The sequence below is a fragment of the Aspergillus pseudotamarii genome (genome assembly GCF_009193445.1).
Source record: "Aspergillus pseudotamarii strain CBS 117625 unplaced genomic scaffold BDV38scaffold_40, whole genome shotgun sequence".
Lineage (NCBI taxonomy): Eukaryota > Fungi > Ascomycota > Eurotiomycetes > Eurotiales > Aspergillaceae > Aspergillus > Aspergillus pseudotamarii.
The window spans coordinates 158913-177226 of NW_022475054.1; the positions used below are offsets into that span (position 1 = coordinate 158913).

General features: G+C 48.2%; 5 protein-coding genes across 5 annotated transcripts; all 5 read left to right on the forward strand.

Annotated features, from left to right (window-relative positions):
* The first annotated feature begins 1523 nt into the window (after positions 1–1523).
* BDV38DRAFT_131693 (ferric reductase family protein) lies at positions 1524–4014 on the forward strand. Its single transcript, XM_032051305.1, has 3 exons — positions 1524–2518; positions 2578–2639; positions 2692–4014. Exons 1-3 carry the CDS (start codon positions 1861–1863, stop codon positions 3748–3750), a joined length of 1779 nt encoding a protein of 592 aa, XP_031911815.1. The 5' UTR covers positions 1524–1860; the 3' UTR covers positions 3751–4014.
* Positions 4015–4391: 377 nt separating this feature from the next.
* On the forward strand, positions 4392–5256 carry BDV38DRAFT_284631 (glutathione S-transferase family protein; the record flags this gene model as incomplete). The annotated part of the gene is made up of 3 exons (XM_032060313.1): positions 4392–4471; positions 4530–4583; positions 4638–5256. The coding sequence occupies 3 exons, from the start codon at positions 4392–4394 to the stop codon at positions 5254–5256; spliced, it is 753 nt and encodes a 250-aa protein (XP_031911816.1).
* Positions 5257–5421: 165 nt separating this feature from the next.
* On the forward strand, positions 5422–7088 carry bbp (putative zinc knuckle transcription factor/splicing factor MSL5/ZFM1). The gene is made up of 5 exons (XM_032051308.1): positions 5422–5736; positions 5806–6019; positions 6085–6302; positions 6523–6746; positions 6806–7088. Exons 1-5 carry the CDS (start codon positions 5586–5588, stop codon positions 6992–6994), a joined length of 996 nt encoding a protein of 331 aa, XP_031911817.1. The 5' UTR covers positions 5422–5585; the 3' UTR covers positions 6995–7088.
* Positions 7089–11166: 4078 nt separating this feature from the next.
* On the forward strand, positions 11167–13001 carry dbp8 (ATP-dependent RNA helicase DBP8). Its single transcript, XM_032055045.1, has 2 exons — positions 11167–11696; positions 11758–13001. Exons 1-2 carry the CDS (start codon positions 11185–11187, stop codon positions 12815–12817), a joined length of 1572 nt encoding a protein of 523 aa, XP_031911818.1. The 5' UTR covers positions 11167–11184; the 3' UTR covers positions 12818–13001.
* A 1630-nt stretch (positions 13002–14631) lies between these two features.
* On the forward strand, positions 14632–17688 carry BDV38DRAFT_294466 (uncharacterized protein; the record flags this gene model as incomplete). Its single annotated transcript, XM_032062508.1, has 8 exons — positions 14632–14643; positions 14689–14724; positions 15035–15173; positions 15426–15430; positions 15529–15723; positions 16049–16265; positions 16348–16845; positions 16907–17688. 8 exons carry the CDS (start codon positions 14632–14634, stop codon positions 17206–17208), a joined length of 1404 nt encoding a protein of 467 aa, XP_031911819.1. The 3' UTR covers positions 17209–17688.
* Between the last annotated feature and the right edge of the window lie 626 nt (positions 17689–18314).

Sequence of the window (18314 nt, forward strand, 5' to 3'; positions counted from 1 at the left end):
GCGGCTTTCCCATGGTTCAGTCAGGTACACTGAAAGTTTCTGAACCACATAATGTTCTTGTCAATGCGTGACAAGATTAACAATGGGAAATGCATGTCTCATGAGAATGAATCCTCTTGTGTGTTCAAAGTGGACCAACGGTATAAGCGGTTAACTATTAGCTTGGTAATAAATCGTTCTAATATACCAGCTTCGGTATCCCTAAGCAATTTCCCGGTTGCCAAGACGGCGAGAATTTGTTTCGGTAGATTAAGTTCTCATTCCATGTGATGAGTCAGATTTTTGACAGGGGAAATAAAAAGTAAAATGCACTTGCAGAGAAGATGTAACATGAAGTGCTTGAGATATGTACTAGTAGGACAGGAGAGATCGATCTGCCGTGAAGGTGACGATGCAGGAACATACATACCAAAGTGGTACTTATGTATGTACAATACATACCACAGATGTAGTATGTACATAGTAAAAAGTATTTGTATGACTGGTTGAGCGATCATGGATGAATGTGGAGGGATTTTGAACCCAATCACCATATTTTATTTTGTTTAAGTTCATTCATTTATTTGTTTTTTTAAGTTTCCTTTTTACTTAATTATTATTTTAATTTTCCTTTCCAGAGTCCGCACATATTTCTCTAGTAGACATCCGGACTACTTACTACTACGTACTAGTAAACTAAAAATCGACCAAAAATTGAGAACCCACTTTGGGCTTTTACCCGACCCGCTTCCTCTCTCGCGCTCTCTCATTCTCTCCCTCTCAAGCGCTCTATCGCTTGTCTTCCCCACTCGACTGAGCCACTCTTCTCGCCTCTCGACCTGAGCAAGTTTAAATTAGCTCCCACTACTATGTATGAGTTAAGATTGGTCCGCGGGTGCAAGGAGGTCCCGACAAATGCAAGCCTGCCGAGCCCTTGAGATCTCGTCGCCTACAACCCCCGTTGTTTCATCGTCGAGCCACTCAGCGGGCGTTCTGCCATTGCCGCCACCATATCGTCGCCGCGTTGCGCCCACTCAAGGGATGAGCGCTGAGAGACACCGTCATGGCTCGACCGCACACTCCTCTTCACAGAGAAGTCTATCGATATCATGTCGTCTCCATAAGTGGGCCCAAAAATGCCTCCCAAGATTTTCCTTTTCCTCCGTCCCCGCCGTCCCTGACCCAAAAGAAATGAAAATGCCTTGAACTCTTTCCTGTTTCTCTCCTGATCACCATCTCTCCTTTCTGTCCCTGCGAACAGTTGCGGGTTTTCGTTCTCTATTTTTGATTCTTGGCAGAGATCCTGTGGGTTTCTTGCGACTAGTTCTTCGTTTACCTTTGACAGCTGCAAGACTTTGAAAACTTGAGAGGAAAAAAAAAAGAAGTGACTGGTTCACCTCACCAACTCTCTCTCACATTCCTTTCGTTGCCAGCCGACCCGTGGCAATCCACACAACCAAACATTCAAGTTCCGATCAGGATCCGTTGCTGCTGGGACCTGCCTTCTCAACAAAGGATTGAATCCTCTGTGTCGTTCTTTGATCCGCAGTCCGATTGTCTCCTGCCTAGTGTAAAGAGAGGATAGCTGGACGGCAACAAGGCCATTGTCTTCATTCATTTCCTGGCCCTAACAACAATAGGAATCCCGTATCGGATCATAAATCCCTGGATCTCTCGTTGCCCACCTGCTACTGATCATCACATCGTGGCTGGGTTGACGAGTTAACTGGAAGTCTTTCCTTCGTCGATCGCTGGTTCCGGGTATCTCTATCTGCTGAGCTGGTCTCGCATCAATTCTCAAGTCTTGAAGTTCGTTTGTTGACCATAGAGTCTTCTTTCTTTTATTTTCGTTGCTTCCGCTAGGGAAGCCTTTTGGTAACCATGAGTCACCTACTTTTCTGTCTGTCCCTGGTAGGACTTTCTTCCGCAACTGTTCTTGATAAGCGTGGTGGCGACTGGATGATCTACGAAATAGTCAACGATGACCTCGCGCGCATCACGCTCATGGTTCTCGGCCTTATGGCAGCGTTCATCTATGTTTGGAAGATGGGTTTTCGGATCTCACACCATTTGAGACGATTGGCAAGTTTCAATAATTCAGGACAGCGCTACTTCAGATCGCCCCATGAGACATTGTCGTTCCTGAAAAACCATGTCATCTATGCCCCCTTGTTTCGCAATCGGCATAACCGGGAATTTCAGCTGTCACGGGCTGTCAACATGGGCACCTTGCCCAGTCGCTTCCATGCATTTATCCTTATCGGCATCATCGCCATGAACGTGACCGTTTGCGTTGTAACTGTTCCCTATAAGAAGGAGGAGAGCTCTGTTGCCGGCGTCATCCGAAACCGCACCGGCACCATGGCCACAGTGAATTTGATTCCTCTTGTGCTGCTGGCCGGCAGAAACAACCCCCTGATCAAACTGCTCGAGGTACCCTTCGACACTTATAACCTGATCCACCGCTGGCTTGCCCGGATCGTTGTTTGCGAGACTCTTGCCCATGTCTTCGCCTGGGCGATCCCCAAGGCTCAGAAAAGTACGTCCCCTGGACCCCATGATCTACGATGTCAATCTTGGGCGCTAACTATTGCTTAGTCGGCTGGAGTGCCGTTGGAAAGGGTCTTGGACATAGCAATTTCCTCCTGGTCGGCTTGATTGTAAGTTATTTTACCTGACGAGCCTTATGAGTTTCTGCTTACCTAGCTGCAGGCTACGGCTGCATTCGTGGGGCTCGTAGTACATTCCCCATCCCCCATCCGCCATGCATTCTATGAAACTTTCCTCCACCTGCACATTATCATGGCCGCGCTCTCAATGGGTTTCCTGTGGGTTCATCTCAATGGGCTTCCCGCACAGACATACTTGCTTGTTGCCATCATTTTCTGGGCTCTCGAGCGAGCTTCGAGACTTGCTATCCTTCTGTACCGCAACTGTGGCAGGAGATCCACTACGGCCTTGGTGGAGGCCCTTCCTGGGGACGCGATGAGAATTACACTGAGGATGGCGCGGCCTTGGACCTTCCAGCCGGGCCAGCACATCTATCTATACATTCCTACCGTTGGATGGTGGTCTTCGCACCCGTTCTCCGTCGGTTGGAGCGAAGCGGAAGAGCTCGTTGCTGACGAGAAGGGACTTCCCATGACCCGGCAAGACATGTTCGGTAAAAAGCACACCAGCTTGTCCCTGCTGGTTCGTCGTCGGACCGGTTTCACTAACAAGCTGTTCCAACGGGCCCTGAGCTCTCCCAACAGTCAAGTCACGTTGCGAGCTTTCGCCGAGGGACCTTATGGCAGCATTCATTCCATGGACTCCTACGGTACAGTTGTTCTGTTTGCGGGTGGTGTTGGAATCACCCACCAAGTACCATTTGTGCGTCACCTGGTCCAAGGATATGCAGAGGGCACCGTTGCGGCGCGGCGCGTGACTCTCGTTTGGATTATTCAATCCCCAGAACACCTCGAATGGATTCGCCCGTGGATGACCAGCATCTTGGCCATGGATCGCCGCCGAGAGGTTCTGCGTATCATGTTGTTCGTTACCCGTCCCCGCAATACTAAAGAAATCCAGAGCCCAAGCTCTACAGTTCAGATGTTCCCCGGCCGACCAAACATCGACACTCTGATCGGAATGGAGGTTGAGTCCCAAGTGGGTGCGATGGGCGTGCTTGTTTGCGGAAATGGTGGCCTTAGTGACGACGTTCGGCGAGTCTGCCGCAAGCGACAGAATCAAACGCAGGTCGACTACATCGAGGAAAGTTTCACCTGGTAGACGCACGAAATGGCTGACTAGAGTCTCGCGCTCTGTCCATTCCTTTTCTTACGTCTTGCATTCCTGCGTTTTCTGCAAACCTACGTGGGAAAATCTTTAGTATATACACACACACACACACAAAATATGTATCTTGGTTCGTTACTGGTTGCTTTTATTGGCGATAGGGCGGTATACTATACGGTGTGGTTGTGTTTCGGATGGAGCCTTTGTTTTCCAACTGCACATATCAATGCCCGTGTAGTCGTCCATTAGACTATGGATCTGTGCCTTAGTTCCCGCTGTAACTTGCGCTTGTAATGCATGACTAGTGCTTATCTGCTGAATTCCTAAGAAGGTGCTGGAACTGTCAAGGGAACAGAAGCTCTTGATAATTCCCTGATTACATACGTTGCGGGAAAAACACACTTTTTGACAGCTTAGAAATCAAAGATCGGAAGTGGGGCCGGAGCATTGACGGGCCATGGCATCATTGATTCCCCATTAATCATCTATCCGCGGGGTCATTGGTTCAAGAGTTCCGGACGATGCTTTTTATACCAGCTGTTCCTTCGATTTCTTTTCGTCCCTCAATTTCAATTCTTTATCGCTACAACCGCCTAAATCACTTGACGAGCTTTCGCTCCAGATATTCCACCAAGATGAGCCAACCCGATATCACTTTGTACACCTGCCAGACTCCCAATGGAATCAAGATCTCCATTGCGCTAGAAGAGCTGGGGTGCGTTTGGAATTTAATCACATCGTCATTGGAATAAATTGGCTAACACAAGCCCTAGACTTCCCTATAAGGTAGAAAATATTGATATAAGCAAAAACACCCAGAAAGAGCCGTATGTGACCTTCTAGCCAGAACGTGGAACAGGAGCATTGCTAATTCCGCTTAGCTGGTTCCTTGAGATCAATCCCAATGGCCGCATTCCTGCTTTGACCGACACGTTCTCTGATGGTCAAAAGATTCGTCTGTTCGAATCTGGCGGCATTCTCACCTATCTTGCCGAGCAATATGACAAGGACTACAAGATCTCTTACCCTAAGGGTACTCGCGAGTACTACGAAATGACCAATTGGTTGTACTTCCAGAACGCTGGCGTGGGCCCCATGCAAGGTCAGGCAAACCATTTCGTCCGTTATGCACCCGAGCGCATCGAATACGGCATGACTCGGTATACCAATGAGACGAGGCGGCTGTATGGCGTTCTTGATGAGCACCTTGCCAGCTCCAAGTCAGGATACCTCGTCGGTGATCACATCTCGCTTGCGGATATTTCGCACTGGGGATGGGTTGCGGCTGCTGGTTGGGCCGGTGTCAATATTGAAGAGTTCCCGCACTTAAAGGCGTGGGAGGAGCGTATGGCTGCTCGGGAGGGCGTCGAGAAGGGTCGTCATGTCCCAACGCCTCATACCATTAAGGAGCGTCTTAAGGACCAGAAAACTATGGAAGAGGACGCGGCTAAAGCCCGCCAGTGGATTATGCAGGGCATGAAGGCTGACGCTAAGCATTAAAAGATATTACTTTCTGGCAGGGTGTGTGACTCGTGAGATTCATAATCTAATTATTATATCTATGTTAGCCATGTGAATAGAAGTCAGTGTCATTTATTTCGCAAGTACGGAGTATTCTCTTATCATTCTTCCTTTCCTTCACGGAAACTCCTAAGGCTTAGTCATCACTCCTCACGTGGATACAAAAGCTTGCCACCTCGCCTGCCAGTCCGCATTGATATCACCTTACTTTTTCACTCTCATTGTCATTTTCATTAATAGCCACTAATCCTGTTACTCATATCGCAAGGCAATAGATTAACTTCGTTTGCAGTGCAAGTCCAGGAAAAATGGCCTGGCGTAATCAAGGAGTCACAGGCTCCAACAACGTCCCTCTGGGCCGGAGACGGTTTGGTGGTGATGATCCCGCAGATGAGGATAGCCGTACGGCAACTCCTTCCTCTGTCGGGGAGCACAAGCGTGGCAGAAGTCCTGTCCGAGGTATGTTGCTCTCGCCATTGACCTTGTCTCGATTCAGATGTGTGGAAATTCTAACTGACTTTGCTCTAGCTGACCCTCCAGCTGACGGGGTCAAGAAGCGCAAGAAGCGCAACCGTTGGGGCGATGCGCAAGAGAATAAGGCTGCCGGTCTCATGGGCTTGCCCACGATGATCATGGCAAACTTCACCAATGAGCAGCTTGAAGCTTATACGCTTCATCTCCGTATTGAGGAAATTAGCCAAAAGCTTCGCATCAACGATGTCGTCCCAGCGGATGGTGACAGGTACGCTCTCCCTTCGGTTCGTGTGACCATGATCTCGGCATAGCTAACTCATCTTTGAATTGCAGGTCTCCGTCGCCTCCTCCGCAGTACGATAACTTTGGCAGGCGTGTAAACACTAGAGAATACCGTTACCGGAAGCGCCTTGAGGATGAGCGGCACAAGCTCGTTGAGAAGGCCATGAAGACTATTCCTAACTACCACCCGCCTTCTGACTACAGACGTCCTACCAAGACTCAGGAGAAGGTCTACGTTCCAGTGAATGACTATCCAGAAATTAACTTCAGTATGATAACTAACCCTCTAACTCCTAACCATTCCTGTGTTGTGTACTTCAAGACTCTTTGCTCGAGTCGGGCTCGTAAGAAAGACATCGCCCGTCGGTGCCTTTTCGGCTCGCTTCTTGCTAACCCTTGCTACGTGATGTTGAACATTTTATCATTGCTCTCCCATTTCTTTCTAATAACAGCTTGAACTAACACTTAGCTTTCTGCTACCTTTTAAAGTTGGCTTACTCATAGGACCCCGTGGTAATACCTTGAAGAAGATGGAAACCGAATCCGGTGCCAAGATTGCTATTCGTGGCAAGGGCTCCGTCAAGGAAGGAAAGGGACGATCTGACGCCGCTCACGCTAGCAACCAGGAAGAAGACCTCCATTGTTTGATCATGGCAGACACTGAAGAAAAGGTTAACAAGGCAAAGAAACTCGTGCATAACGTTATTGAGACGGTACGCTCTTCACCATCTCCTCATCTCTATGTTAACAAATTACTAATCACAATGAACAGGCTGCTTCAATTCCTGAGGGTCAGAACGAGCTCAAGAGGAACCAGCTTCGAGAACTTGCCGCTCTTAACGGTACCCTGCGTGATGACGAGAACCAAGCTTGCCAAAACTGTGAGTACATCTTGTGCACTGCAGCTTGTTCAGTTTTTCTGACTCTTTCTAGGTGGCCAAATCGGACATCGCAAGTATGACTGTCCAGAACAGCGCAACTTTACCGCCAACATCATCTGTCGTGTTTGTGGCAACGCTGGTCACATGGCTCGTGATTGTCCTGACCGCCAGAGAGGCACCGACTGGCGTAACAATGGTGGTTACGGTGGTGCTGGTGGCCGTAGAGCTATTGGTGGAGGCGACGCTGTCGACCGTGAGATGGAGGTAAGTGCCAACTTGCCCTCGAATTGAGCAATTGAATATATACTGACACAGATTTCTTTTTAGCAACTCATGCAAGAGTTGTCGGGAGGAGCTCCAGGTGAAGATGGCCACATCCCTCGCCGCATCGAAGCTGGTCCCGATCAGGGTTACGACGACCGTGATGCGAAGCCGTGGCAGCGTGGGCCACCGCCCAGTGATGTGGCTCCTTGGCAGCAGAGTGGCCGAGACAACCGCTCCCGTGACGACTATGGATCGCGTGACCAGGGAAGCGCACCCCCATGGGCTCAGAGTAGCCGTGGAGGTGATTATGGGTATGGCTCGCATGGTGGCTACGGAGCCCCTGGCGCTGCACCCTGGCAACAGCAGCAGCAGCAGCAAGCCCCTCCGCCCCCTCCGGGTGGACAGGCTGCGTATGGTTATGGCGCCTATGGGGGATATGCTCCTCCTGTTCCGGGCATGGGCGCTCCGGGAGCTTCTTCCTCTAGCATGGGAGTGCCTCCTCCTCCACCGGGTATGCCGCCTATGTACTACGGCTCCGGTGGCAGCCCACCACCACCACCCCCTCCTCCCGGTGAAGGACCACCACCTCCTGTATGCCCCCCTCGGACCTCTACTTTCAAGGTGAATGCCTTACTAACCTTTGTTATAGCCCCCGAGTGAGCAACCTCCTCCCCCCCCACCCGCTTAAGGGGACACGGTATCGTACTTTACCTATTTTCTCGTGTTAGGTGCAAGCTAGGGAAAATGTGGAAAACGGCTTAGTTTGATAGTAGGGTGAGGGGCGTTACTAACAATTGTATTCTGTAGTTTGCTGAGGTCGTAGGCCTCTTCATAGTAGTTCGCTAATTCATACTTATCTTGTGTAAGCGTCTGAAATACATTTTCTTCGTATTCTTAAAAGCAGTCATATGTTCGTATCTATTTGAATGATATCGGCAAGGTATGTCTCAAAAAAGAAGCATATATGAATAGACCCATCAGAGCACGGAGCTCTGTCTAGAAAACTTCACTTTGGTAGGATGACCGCAGTCAATGGCATCGGCAAAAATAGTTGGCATGGGCATTACCTGAAGCACACAGCCACAAGACCCACAAGACCCAAATGAATATATGCCATGTCAGAATTGGCATCATATGTGAAATTAAACGAGTGGTGAAGTGCCTTAGAACTCGATTCAATGCCGAAAAGAGGATTATCTTTCTTTTATTCCACCATAGGCTGTACCTATTACCCCACACCCTATACATTAACTCCGTCCTTTCCACTATTTAAACCCCTCTCTTCCCCCTTTTGCATTTCATACTCCTCTTAAGCCGAGCATCGATGACGACATTATGGATGTATCCATGAGACTCAGTGGAGTCTTAAGATTATGGCCAGTCATCAGATGTTGAAAGATGTATCAAGCAAAATATATGCAGTCCGCAAAATTGATACCAGTCTCACTCCATTACGTCGCGATATATTAAGTTAATGGAATGAGAGCAACGAGAGCAGCGAACCTTATTCGACTCTAGTCTCTTACAGATTCCTAGTGCGTCGACTAGAAAACGCAGGGGATATCCTCCAACGCCATCACTCTGTTAGTATAGCGGGGTGCCATCAGTTCGTCTTTGTAGATTTCTACAAAGACTAAGACAGCTATCTAGAATACCGCTCCGGCTATGGCTGAATCCAGAGCCACGACCTATAGCAAATCTCAGTCCACCGGTACGGTGCTGACCGATTGAAAGCACCGCTTAGCGTTCACTATAACGGCTGTGTTAAGCAAATCAATGCCATTTCGTCAAGGAATCCCCATTTCAGCCGACGACTTCTACACTCATATCTTCGGGTGACATTACCTTAGATTCGGTGGTAAGAACCTCAGTCTGGCGGACTTCTCTCATCTCTCTTCTATATAGCTTATCAGAACATTCATGCAATTCTCATCATGAATTCATATCCGACTACTATATGGGTGCTTGGCTACCCTCTGTGGTATCTCTGTGCGAGCAAGATACCCTTACGGCCGCCTTCATCATCCTGCGGAAGCAATAACAAATGAGCAGTTGCCCATTTGCCTCACCAGCTAAAGGAACGGAGAATAACACCACATCAGTCAAGCTGAAAGTGGTTCGAATGAAAAACAGGCCAGAGCCCTTAGTAGAATCTTGAGTGACAGGAAGTCATCGAACCTCCAAAGCCCGACTCGAAGGGCTTCGTATGACTTTTTGCGAGAGTCGCAACGTTCTTATTACTTTTAAAATTTGCTATATCATGGATAGCAGCTAACTATCCTCGAAACAAACGATGCCTTTGGACGAATCAAAAATTGCGTAATGTACACTCTTAACAACACTCAATAGCAACGGTACAGTACGATCCTAGAGGAGATACCCAAAGATGGACTTTGCAACTTGTCCAAGGACGAACCTAAACAAACGGCTTCAGAGCAAGTGCGAGAACCTAGGATTTGACTTAAGTAGGATCTGGGACATTGCTATTACAGCTCTGAGCCACAGCTTTCAGACTATTCCGTGACTCGACTTCTGATCAGTGACGAAGCTGTAAGAGCAGAGACTAGAGCTATGCGGTGGTTAAGAATTGTCATAAGAGCCTAGTCTATATATTGAGCCCGTTTCTTTTAGTCCGGGACGAGCTTAGAGATCACCACCGGTTCATTTCACAGACCTTGTTAATGATTACTGAAAGCGAATGGGCCCCAGATTCCTGGGTGAGAATAGGCTGAGCCAACGCGGCAGTCCTGACGGAAGTCTCTGATCAGTTGCTACGAATGATTATCTAGCGAACGGTACAACCGATGGCGCAAATATCTTCGTCAACCTCTCATGCGAGAGTTTTACCTCATGGTCTACACGCGTACAATGCTCAAGGTGAGCTATGAGAACCACCGTCAGACTCTCGAACAATTCGGCGCTGGTGTATTCAATAGTCATACAAATAATAAAATCATTCTTCTTAACCGTGAGTAATAAAAAACCATCATCACTGGTGTATGCATTGACTGAGGACTGTATTTTGAAATCCTATCTGGCAAACCCATTTATGTCCGACTACGAATCCAGTCGTCTGCACCACCCCGCCTTACCTTCGAAGGCCTTGACCTGCTATACTTAAGACTACTAGTACAGTAGCTAAACAATTACCATAGCCTACCAAGACTGGTGTGGACCATACAACATCATCGTCCCTGCCTACAGGCTACGAGCAGCTGGCGGCGCAGTTGTCACGCCCGAACCGAATCACCCTCACTAAGGTCAATGTTGATCACCAACAGGACATTGCTAAGGCATACAGCTGCTTTGCTTTTTGGCAGACAGTACGCTGCACCTAGAAACATATGCGAAGGAGTGGATTTCGATATGACTTTCCTAGGCTCGTGTTTGGTGTTGTATCAGTCAGGCCGCTTCACCATCAGAGCAACTGCACTAGTCATCCTTTCCTTTTGAAGCTCACTCGTCTATATGTTGACAATCTCCCACCTCAATCAGTTCCACAGCTGCGGCCTTTGGGGCCACTTGATTCTTTTGATAATGGATGTGCCACCGAGAAGGTCGATTTGGAACTCCTAGGGAGCTCACCTCCCAACCAAATACGCGAAAAAGAAAAGAACCTCCTATTTCGGCACAACGTGCATTGAGATGTATCTGCTTGTGTGGACTATTGTGATTGGACCTATCCATGCCGCCCACCTGACTTATTGGACTCAATAGTGATGTGTTCGTACTCAGAAGTAGGAATAGTTTTTATACATGGTCCCTTGCTAGTTAACGAACATTATATCATCGAGTTGAAGAAAGAAAAAGGAGATCCTGTTACTGCATACTACGTACTACTCAAATTCCCCTTTCGGGGATTTAAATTTTATCGATAAGACTACACAATTTGATTGGTTCAATCTAAGTGGGAACACCGCCTTTGCGCGGTCAACTTTTTCTGCCGCAAAATTTAGAAGAATTTCATGAAGCATCCAGAAAAGCCAACAGATTGGAACAGATAGCAATGGCGCCCTCTCGCTCCCCAGAGCCTGTGTCAGACGGCTCTCACGAGCTCTCTGACTCTTCAGACGTTGAGCAAACGGAGTTGCAAAACCGCGCGCCCAAAAGAAGACGTCTATCGGAGTCTTCAGTGGACTCCTATGTTGCTCCGGTGCCGCTCCCCACCCTCTCTCGTATCAAGAAGAAAGATGCAAAGGATGACAAGCCTACCACAACCACGGAGAATGACAACCCTGTCTTGATTCGCGATGCCCTTGAAATTGGACTGCAGGATGAGGAGTCTTCGTTCAAGGCACTCAATGTTTCGCCGTGGCTGGTGGGCTCTTTGACGACTATGGCGGTTAGAAAGCCCACGGCCATTCAAAAAGCTTGTATACCAGAGATTCTGAAGGGAAGAGATTGCATTGGAGGTAGCCGGACAGGTTCAGGAAAGACAATTGCCTTTGCGGTTCCTATCTTGCAGAAATGGGCACAAGATCCGTTTGGTATTTTCGCGGTCGTGTTGACTCCCACTAGGTACATCGCCAGTTACTAAAATATTTTCTTATAGGCTACGATACTAATCATTTTTTCTTAGAGAACTTGCGTTACAAATCTACGAACAAATCAAGGCGATTTCGGCACCTCAGAGCATGAAGCCACTTTTGATCACGGGAGGAACAGATATGCGATCCCAAGCACTCGCCCTCTCACAGCGACCCCATGTTGTGATTGCGACTCCCGGTCGACTCGCAGACCACATCAATACATCTGGTGAAGATACGGTGCGTGGACTAAAGCGCGTTCGCATGGTCGTTCTTGATGAAGCCGATCGACTTCTGGCTCCCGGCCCAGGAAGCATGCTTCCTGACGTAGAAACCTGTCTATCTGCTCTTCCACCGTCCAGCGAACGCCAAACGCTCCTGTTCACTGCAACATTGACCCCCGAAGTGCGCGCACTCAAGTCTATGCCTCGCGCTGAAAACAAACCGCCGGTCTTTGTTACTGAGATCTCGACCGAGAATAAAGGCACAATCCCTCCAACCCTCAAACAAACCTACCTCAAGGTCCCCATGACGCACCGCGAGGCCTTCTTACACGTGCTCTTGTCTACGGAAGGGAACTCCACTAAGCCAGCAATTGTCTTTTGCAACCATACTAAGACTGCCGATCTCCTAGAGCGGATGCTCCGCCGTCTTTCCCATCGAGTCACCTCACTACATAGTCTTCTACCCCAGTCTGAACGTAACTCTAACCTGGCGCGTTTCCGTGCTTCGGCTGCCCGGATCCTGGTAGCGACCGACGTCGCGTCTCGTGGTCTGGATATCCCGTCGGTCAGTCTGGTGATCAACTTTGATGTACCGCGCAATCCGGACGACTATGTCCACCGTGTTGGTCGTACTGCCCGTGCGGGACGCCACGGTGAAGCGGTTACCCTAGTTGGACAACGAGACGTGCAACTGGTGTTAGCGATCGAGGAGCGAGTGGAGCGACAGATGGAAGAATGGAGCGAGGAAGGTGTCAGTATTGAAGGACGGGTGGTGCGCGGCGGCGTGCTCAAGGAAGTTGGAGAGGCTAAACGAGAAGCCACTGGAGAGATCGAGGAGGGTCGCGACGTGTTAGGGCGGAAGCGGAATAAGCTGAAGAAGGTACGGTAGGCTTCATCAGAGGCATGGATAGATTGTACATATATCGAGGATGTCTTTATTATAATGATATGATTGTTCTTCAGCGATGTTTTGGTTAATTGGGCCGGTTTACGTTAGAGTCGGCCTAGTACTGTTTTTCTTATTTTATTTTATTTTTTTTTTTAAAAAAAAAATAAAATTTTCATTCCGACATCTACTCTTAACTCCTAGGATAGGAGTCATCCTTGACTGGCAATCCCGGATCTACTACTCTTTTCCCCCCAAAGGTACCTCCAGTACTCCGGATAAGGGTCTCCTACGTTTGAGGATGTCAATCCAGCTATCATTGAAATGAAATTCACATGAAGTCAATCCACATGAGATGTTTCGTGAAGAGAATCCAGACTATTCCGCCAAGACAGAATAGTTGACGAACCTCTCCTGACGGCAACGTTCTCGAAACGCCGCCAATAGCCCAACCATGGTGGGAAATAGTAGGATTTAAGTTTCGGCTATTGTTGTTTCTATGGGGAATGTACATCGTATGACTGACTGGACTGTCAGCGATCACAGTGGAGTCGGCCTGTTGGTACTGCGTCGGCTGATCCCGGTGTTTTACCTCTTCCAGACTGGACAGGAACAAGAAAAGGAAGGAGGATAAAGTGAGATGGTATGTACATTGTCCTGTACTTTTGGGGGAGAAGAGAAATCTCAAACCGAACCAAGTTTCCAGAGTACTCCTGAGTTCCTGGGGATGGGGAAAGAATTTGCCAAGACCGAACGAACACCGGGGAGGCATGAGAAGTTATTATAATTTGTATGGGATGATGGTGCATCTCCAACAGCCAAGGTCAATAGTGAGGGAGTAATTACATGAGAAGTACTACGCCGGTGGAAAACCTTGACCGGGGGGTCAGGTGACAAGGAACCATTCTCCGCGGGTAAAACGTGACTGGATTCGACGACGCCCCCGAATACTTGTGAATCACAGAATACGACGTAACTCCGTCTACTCATCTCCTGGCTGCTGTCGAACAGGGACCCTCCGGGGACTGCAAATTCTGATTCATCGCATGACTTCGGATGCATGTCTCCAAATCTAAGCGCCCCTCTTTTTCTCCAGGGCCAGTCTGATTTCCCAGAGTTTCGGATCGGCATTAGTTCGAATGGGAACCCAGATGGGAACGAGGCATCAAGAAGGGCTAAGCATGGGATGGGATGGGGGGATGAACATCATCATTCCTCCGGCATACCTTTAGTCTCCCCTCATTTGTGATTTTTCTTTTTTTTTCTTGCCCAGCCTTTGAGAATCCAGTGGTCAAAGCACGTTCCAAGGAGGAAGCCATGCACTGTCACTTTTGCCCTGGCTCTCCACCCGTTGCCTAGATGAGGAAACTCGAGTGACGGAGGCACTGACGAGTCTCGTTGCTGGACGGAGGGCGGATCTTCGGCAGTGTCCGACCTCTTGGGAGTGGAGCGCTTTGGTGCCGTTGCCGAGAGTCGAGACAAATAGGAAAGAGAGGGGACAAGAAGGGGGCAAAAATGAAAGAACAAGGGAAGGTAGAAGCAGGGAATACTGAATAGGCAACCTCTACATTCGAGTGAAACTACTTACTTACCCCCCGACGATGAGATCATGGTGGGCAGAGTCAACTCCTGTATCTACTCGGAGTAGGTAGATCGTAAGTCGACGGAGGATCTCGATTGATTGATGTACCTGTACCCCATGACATTTGGGAGGAAGGATTGGTCTCTAACTATGTTCCCCGGTGAGGGAGGCGATCAAAGTCAATTATATTAAAAAGAAGAAATGGAAAAAGAAAGGAAAAGAATGTCAGACACTGATGGGACAAATCGTATTATTTTATTTCTTTTATTCTTTATGTTAGATTGTAAACTAGTTGTCTTTCCCCCTCCATCGATGTCCAGTAAATAAAGTGGATTTTTTGTTGGCCTCTTATTTTTGTTCCTTTGCCTGGCTTTAACCCCAAAAGAGAAGTTTCTACGCTCAAACCGTCTGACCCTCTTTTTTTTTTTTTTTTTTTTTTTTCTTGGTTGGAGTTCCTCCTCTTCTCTCACTCTGGACCCTCCCGAGGCCGCCTTTTCCTTTTTCTTTCTTTCTTTCTTTCTTTTTTTTTTAATTTTTTTTTTTCCTTTTTTTAATTTTTTCCCCCTTCTTATTAACATCCTGTTCTTTTGCCCAATTTTTTTAGTAAATAATTTTACCTCACATCTTCCCACCCTCAGCCCCCTTCCTCCTTCTTACTTGTCTACCTTCTGGTTATCTCTTTATCCATCGTCAATTTCCTTTATGTCACTCCTTCCGCTGGCCCTCTTGCTAACTTCTGGCCTTATTCGCACGTCCCTACTAACTCCCTAGCCGCGCGTTTCTTGCGCTTGAAGTTATCAATCACCCCGCCGGAAAAAATCTTGAATATATTTTTTTTTTATTTTGGATTTTATTTTTCCGGCGGCTACTATCAACCTTGAGGGTTTTGGGGTGAACAAGGGCAGAAAAAAAAAAGGATTTAAAAAACAAAAAAAAAAAAGAGGTCCGCCATCATCGGGGTCGGCACTTGGGATTGATATCAGTTACGAAATTTTTTGTTAAACATTTTCAACTACTCTATTTCCCAAGGCCCCGTGTGTATCTCAATACACGCAAAAAGGGACACCACTTTTTTTTTATATCTTTTATTTTCTTGAAGGTCAAGGGGACAGGCATATTTCCCCTCAAATAGAATCCAATGGTCTCCATGGTTGAGACCTCCAATCCCAATCCAAATGACGCCGCCATGGATACGGTTGTCCCTAAAACTGAACCTGCTGTACTGGAGGGATCCATCAGTTCAGCGGTGTCAACCCCCGAGGCTGAAGGCGAGATCTTGACGCAAGATGTAGCCCAGACGCAGAAACGAAAGGGTGGAAGAAAACCTGTACGTAAGACCTATTCCCTTTCCCCCCTTTATATTACTCTATTTTTTTATTTTTTATTCTACCCGCCATGTGGTGTGTGTGATGGCAATCCGGGGCCCCGCATTACGGTTATCATTATCATCGCTCATTATGTTTCTGATTCGATTGATCGCTTCTCTTATCTTTGCCCACCCCTGTACCTTTTCTTTTGTTTGTTTGTTTATTATTTATTTTTATTATGCCCCTTACCTATACTGGCTTATCATGATCTTGATCTATTGCCCTTATCGTCATGATCGCCCGGCTTAATTGTTTAAGCTTCTTTTAAGTTAACCCTCGTCCTAGATCTATGCGACCTCTGAGGAACGGAAGCAACGCAACCGTCAGGCCCAGGCTGCCTTCCGCGAACGGCGCACCGAGTACATCCGTCAGCTCGAGTCCACTATCAAGCGCAATGAAGAGTCCCTGCAGACCTTGCAACAGAACCATCGCACCGCCGCTGATGAGTGTTTGATGCTGCGATATAAGAATTCCCTGTTGGAACGCATCTTACTTGAGAAAGGTTAGTCATCCTGTCTTGCCCTTTGTGAAACACATCACCCAAACAGAGGGAGTAAAACAGAATATGGATTGACCATACATAGGGATTGATGTCCAAGCAGAACTACGCTTGAAGGCTGGCGCTCCGGGCCCGAAGCCCAACCCCATGGCGGGGAAACCCCCCTCATCCTTGGAGCGCGCAGCGTTGAACCGAAATTCTGCCCAGAGGCATCCCACTGGAATCGCGCCGAAGGGAGAGCCTTTTGGAATGCCGCAGCCTCGTGACGGAGCGTACGGCATCCCCTCTCCCCAGTTTCAGGCCACGCCTCCGTCTCACGTCTCGTCGCCCTCCCATGCCAAGTCGCCCGGGTTTGCTTTCCAAGGAGCCATGTCCCCAGCTGGAGTCGACCCTCAGCAGGCGGCACAACACTCGCGCCTGTCGCACTCGAGGAATCTCAGCCAAACATCGCCTCCCATGAGCGTCGCCCAGTCCGAAACCACCGACCCAAAGTCTGCTCTGCCGGGCGGTGCTGGCCCCAGAGGACCCCGTGTTGCTTCGGCATATTACCCGTCGCCATTCCAAAAGCACTATGATCAGCTTGGTAGGCCTTCCCGTTCCGACGATGGTTGGGTAGAGAGTTGGTGACTAACCATAACTTCTAGAACAAGAGTATGACGCTCAGGCCGACCTAATCGATGAGGAGCATGAATCATCTGTGGGCGCCTCGCCGTACGTGTCTGGCTTTAACGCTGCCGCATCGGTTCCTGGCTCTCACTCCATGGGCCACCATAGTCTTCCGCAATTCAATCCACATTCGGGAGAAGGATCCAATGGAGCATATAACAATACGAACCAGCTCCTGGGAAACTATGAGCCCATGCTCGATGCAGATCCCTTTGGGTTGAGTGCGAGCATGCACTTCCAGACCCCCTTCAGCTACGAACAAAATAATACCCGTCACTAAACACCACTTTCCGTCTCTACTCTCGGTCCACTACTTCGGCTATCCCGTGTTAATTTTTTTTTTCCCCTACTTCCCCTTTATTCTTCTAGTCGTCTGCGACCGGTCGAGGAAATATACCCATAGGAAACAAGGATAAGAACTGATTTTACTCTGATTCGCATCCGGCTTCGTTCTGGCATCCCTCGGCATGGCATCGGAAGACAAAAGTGATTTTCAAGCATTGCCCGGCGTTCTGCGGTTGATACCATTTGCTTGTGTTGGTTGTTGATTGAAAAAGAGATGCTTGTGAGGTTTCAAAAAGATAGTTTGTTGGTGTACATGATGCGCATACGTGTGAAGCTTCCGAAGAGGACTGCCGAGCAGTCTTGATTCTCTGGACATATATTGTTATGCTGGGTTATGAGGTGGCGTGGCTTGTTTATTTTTACTTTTCTATTTTTTATGTTTATTTTCTTTCTGTTGTACGTTGCATTATTTTTGTTTTCTGTCTTTGTCTTTGGTGTATTGCGGTTTCAAGAAAAAGAAAGGAAAAAAATTACTTCGTTGTTAATGATTTATACTATTATGGGTTGAAGATAGATGGATGGATGGATGGATGGATGTATTAGGGTTTTACTACTAAAGACGTTGAGACAAGGGGGATATGATTGGAAGGGAGAAATACCACCTTGTACTGCTACCTACCATACCTACCATTACTGCGTACTTACTGTACTGTTCAACGACATCATGGATCATCATAGGCGGAAGAAAGTGACGTAGACCTAGTTGGAAGAAAGATTGCCAGTTGACGTTGATCGCTCATGATGCCATCTGCAAGCCCCGCGTGACGCCATTGCCGGGCTAAAGCCCTAGCTGTCGACCAATCACAACACGCATACCTAAATTCGCTTAGCGAGCAAGCACACCTTACCGGATTGGGGCAGAGCAACCACAAACGTTTGTCTCCAACTCCTCAAGTCATCATCCACCCGATCAACCCCCCTTCCCTTAAACTCCCCATCCCATCCATTTAGGAGAGGCCGGATACCTACGTCGTCTAGGTTTCTGCCTTGCTCGTCGCCTTCTCCCGCCCTTTTTTCGTACCGAATTGCTGCGATAACGGA